This window comes from Melanotaenia boesemani, chromosome 11 (genome assembly GCF_017639745.1).
Source record: "Melanotaenia boesemani isolate fMelBoe1 chromosome 11, fMelBoe1.pri, whole genome shotgun sequence".
Lineage (NCBI taxonomy): Eukaryota > Metazoa > Chordata > Actinopteri > Atheriniformes > Melanotaeniidae > Melanotaenia > Melanotaenia boesemani.
The window spans coordinates 23,242,046-23,246,519 of NC_055692.1; the positions used below are offsets into that span (position 1 = coordinate 23,242,046).

General features: G+C 40.0%; 1 protein-coding gene across 1 annotated transcript in view; it reads right to left on the reverse strand.

The window, feature by feature from the left end:
• Nucleotides 1–2,719: 2,719 nt before the first annotated feature.
• ido1 (indoleamine 2,3-dioxygenase 1) overlaps nt 2,720–4,474 on the reverse strand; it is a 2,631-nt gene continuing 876 nt past the window's right edge. Inside the window, exons 3-10 of the mRNA XM_041999556.1 lie at nt 4,389–4,474; nt 4,159–4,277; nt 4,000–4,014; nt 3,799–3,898; nt 3,549–3,666; nt 3,420–3,471; nt 3,176–3,324; nt 2,720–3,087 (exon numbers count right to left, since the gene is read on the reverse strand). The exon at nt 4,389–4,474 is cut by the window's right edge and continues 34 nt beyond it. Of these exons, the coding sequence (XP_041855490.1) occupies nt 2,720–3,087; nt 3,176–3,324; nt 3,420–3,471; nt 3,549–3,666; nt 3,799–3,898; nt 4,000–4,014; nt 4,159–4,277; nt 4,389–4,474 (1,007 nt within the window). The remainder of the gene's footprint in view (nt 3,088–3,175; nt 3,325–3,419; nt 3,472–3,548; nt 3,667–3,798; nt 3,899–3,999; nt 4,015–4,158; nt 4,278–4,388) is intronic.

Here is a 4,474-nt window from a genome sequence, read left to right on the forward strand (position 1 = left end):
TAAAGGGGTTCAGTAATGACTTCAGCTGTCCTATGTCCAAGTGTCCTCTGGATACATGGGTCTGGAACAGAGGCTTGATGCATTTTTGGCTATTCCATTGCAGAGTGAAGTTGGAATTAGTGGCTGAATTTAATGAAAAGCTATAAAAATAGTTTAAATTAGGGTTTGGACTGAGTGATTGGTATCACCCATGTCTATTAAGCTTTGTTTTCAGACACAACAAAGCTGCATATGAGACAAGCAAAAGATGCTTCTCGGTCTTACTCTGACAAATAACCTATCCTCCCACAGCTTTTTTTCAGTCGCTTTGGTACATTTCTAGAATCCCCCTCAACATTTGCAAAAAAAAAGTAAGTGCATTTCTCAAAATAATTAATACAAATAGCAAAACATCATGGATTACCTGCAAAAGCCAGTCTCTTGTTCAAAATCCTTAGTTCATCTCTCAAAAGTAAATATCTGTGTCAATGAACATTTCAGTGCCATCAGAATGACAAGTCCTGGGTCATCATGTACGGATAAGACAGTCAAATTGCTTAGTCATGTTAATACAACAATGTACTCTGGAAGGATGTTCTAATGTAAACTATTGCTAAAGTTTTGATGGCAATTATTGTAAATTGTAAGTTACACCTTAGTGTATATGGGAGATTAATTGCAAGAGACTGGACAAGATTCACATTTACACTTTTACTGTTTGTAAATGTAATTTGTTGATAAACCATGTCATTGTGACATGAAAAGGAAAAGACATCACTGCATAGCACAAAGAAAGAAAAAAAAGTAGAAATGTGAACATAGGACCATCTCCTTAGGGAAAACTGTACATGCAGGAGTTAGTCTTCCTACACCTCCTGATTAGGCCACAAATTCTCCAGAAGGGTCGACTGTGTATGTGGCTGGCAATCATATGCTTTCCATCTCCAAGCTGAGATAATTCCTCAGTGGGATTAAGAAATGGGGAGTAGGGTGAGAGGAACTCCATCAGCGTCCTGTTGTGGGTCGCAACCATTGCCTGATGATGATGGAGCAATGGAAATGGACATTGTCCCAACTATCACATACTTTGGCAATTCATCTCCAATCGGACCCGTCACTTGTTCAGGGATGAGATCCCTGTAGAGAGCATCTAAAAAGGTGACGAAACACTCTGTATTGCATGGTCCAATAATGGGAATATGCATTAGCCCACCATTCTCAGAGATAGACGCACCCATGGCTATGTTACCGTCCCATTGGCCTGGCACATCAACTTAGCTTTGTGGCCGAGGAGATGTAGATGAAGTTGTGTGATGGTTCACTTGCTTTCAGTTTCATTATACACTATATCCAGAAGACTCTAAATGAGTTTTATAAATTACAAGCAGTCTAATTTTGGATAAGATTCAGTTACATTAAATGTAAACAGCACATATTGCATCTTCTTTTCTACAGCCATAGTAAATGTGTAAAGGTTACACTTACTGTACTGTATAGAACTACACAATGTTTACTGTGAGGTACAGTTACTGCATGCTCATGCATGCTTTACTTGTACTTACGGGTAGCACAACTCCTTCACTTGTTCATTTTTTCTTTCGAATGGAACATTGTACAGCTGCTTTATAGTCATTGGTGTCTTTTCAGCATCCTGTCAGTGGTTGAGCTGCTGACTGTTTGGATGTTTTTAAGATGTTGTTGTCCTCTATAATGGTGTTCTTTATCTCCCTAGTCTTATGGCATTGTTTTCTACAGCCATCGTGCAAATAGCCTCCTACTGTTCAGGTGTAAAAAGGGTCCTTTGCCACCCCTGTGACATGCAGTCCTATGTGGAAAATATAGTAATGCAAAGCACAAAATTGAGTAAGAAAAAAATGCCACTGTATAAAGCATACTGCATACCACATACAAGTGGAATACTGTAAAACAGTATACAAAACGGTCTACAAGTGTGGCTCTTATGTCATCAGGAAAGCTCAGTTCTTCTCGGCCCCTCCTGTCACTTCCTCTGTTGTGCCTCCCAACTCCTCCTCCATGCTGCCTCACTCCTCTTCCCCTTCTTTTCTCTGGCTGTTGACCCTGTCCATCTCCTTGCCCTTTCAATGTCAGACATTGTAACATTGTGTTGTGCTCCGGCTATACGTGCCAGTTGATGGTTCATGAGATGTACCATTGAGCTGTTTCAGAAGCCTGGTTGATCATTGGTTGATCTCATGCTTCACTTTTTTTCCCCTTCATTTACCTGGGAGCAATTTACCAGTTCAGGACAGATTTAGAAAAAAAAGTCTAATGGAAATATATAGAAATTTGCCTTACATACTGTATTACGACATCTTGTTCAATCATTTTCCATGTAAAGACTCATCCAATTAACTAATGCTTAAATGTTGTGGGGGGTGAGATTATTCAACAGAGACCCATTATAATGCATTTTAAATAACATGATAATGATTTGATAAACAACTGATAATGTAGGACACAGCAGAGAATTGTACATAAACATTTGCATGAATTTTTTAAAGCATTTACACCTTGTTCAAAGAAATGAGAAACTGTATTTTCGATGTGCACAAGTGACACAGTGACGTGAAGATTGAACAGGAGAATTTCAATTGTGATCTGAGAAATGTACCAAAGCAACTGAGAAAAACTTAATAGCATAAAAAATTGACTGTAAAATAATCCCTTTATTTTCTGGTTATTTTATGTAACACTGTATTGTGGAAGGCTCATGTCAACTTTAGTGTTTTAGAGCATCTTTTGTGTGGTCCCTCACTGTTTTTAGGAAGGTCATGATGCCAGAACCACCAGTACCCCTCTCCTCTAATGCTGTGGGAGCTCTGCTGATCATCTCCCCCACCAAGTCCTGCCTCTGGTTACGGAGTTGTCGAGCACGGGCAGCAGGTACAGTGATGAAACGGCTCACGATGTTGATGTGGTAGCTGCGCAGAGCCAACAGCTTTGAGACACAGAAATGATAGGCCTGATTTAGGTGGTCACTGGCCTGCTGCTGTGCAAAACTCCTCAATGACTTTTGCAAAGAGATATCCTGGATCAGTTGCTTGTGAGCAGGTGGCATGTAGCTCCTCATGCGGGCGAGAAAGGAACCTGAAAAATGACAATATCATCACAATGAAAACTTAAAATGAATCCCAAGCACTGTTGTAATCATTTAATGGATAAATATTTGGCTTACTACTTTTTTCTTCATGTTTGATTCCTAGAAGTTCATCAAAGCAGTGCAGCAGGCTGCTTTGTGCTGCACTCCCTCCGGAGTACTCCATGGGTTCTGTCTGTATCCCTTCATAAACCAACCCATTTGGCATACAAAGGTTGTCTTTCCACCTACACATACATATATTGACTTGTTATGTGGAGATGTATACATATACTTTAAAAGCATGTTTCACTGTACAAATAAGTGACTTAGATTTCTATACCCAGAAAGGTAGATCCTCATAATGCCGTAGAACACTGAAGGCTCCACATACACTTAAGGCAAATAACATTTATGAAAACGCTTGTTAATAATAAAGTCAATATATGTCATTACATGTCTGAGTCACTACCTTGCATCAGTCTGAGCGCATCAGTCATGTCCTGTATGGACTGGCTGATATTCTCGAGGCCTCTGGCTACAGCCTCGCTGTCATCACATCTGACTCCATTGATGACAACAGGGATGCTCTGCAATACAGGTACACAAAAACTCCTCCATTTTGTTATTATTTTAAGATGACTCGTCACTCAGCAATTCAAATACAAAAAATTTCACAACTGTGTATTATATGAACTGAGGTGTTTGTGAAACATCATCACCCTTAGAGCAGGAACTGCTGCCAGCTCCACCAGCAGAGTGACCAAGAAGAAGCCTTTGACACTGTCTCCTCCTGGGAGGCTGACCAGCAACTCCAGGTTCCTGCATGATGCATGTGAACCAAAAAACTGGATGTATGTAGTATGGTATTTATGGTCTAATACCATATGGTAAAAGCAAAGTTAAAATAAAAACATACTCACTCCATGTCAAAAGACCTGACACGGGAGATTTAAAAGACAGACATAAAAAGAAAGAAAGGTCAGTTTTTTTTTTTGTTTTTTTTTTTGTTTGTTTTTTTTTTTTTTTACCTTACACATGTGAAATCTGATCAAAACACTTAAGAGGATTAGTGGCCTCACCCCTCTGGATCTTTCTTCCTCCAGTTAGCCAATACTGCATCTGCATGAGTGAGAATTGGAGGAAGTCCTAACTGCTGTGACACTTCCCAGTATGGAACAGCCAGGTTACATGGCAGTATCTTTAAAGATGAGTAAAAATTGAAAATCATTCATAAAAACTGTACATTAAGGTGCAACTGTCGACATGAAGGGGGTGAGAGAGTGAAAGGCAAAAGCGCAGACTACGTTACGTCAACTGTGTCACTCTCCCCCTCCTGCCAGACATATCCCATGGTCATCATGCTGAGGGCCAGGTGGGCCAGCCGTAACTCTCTGT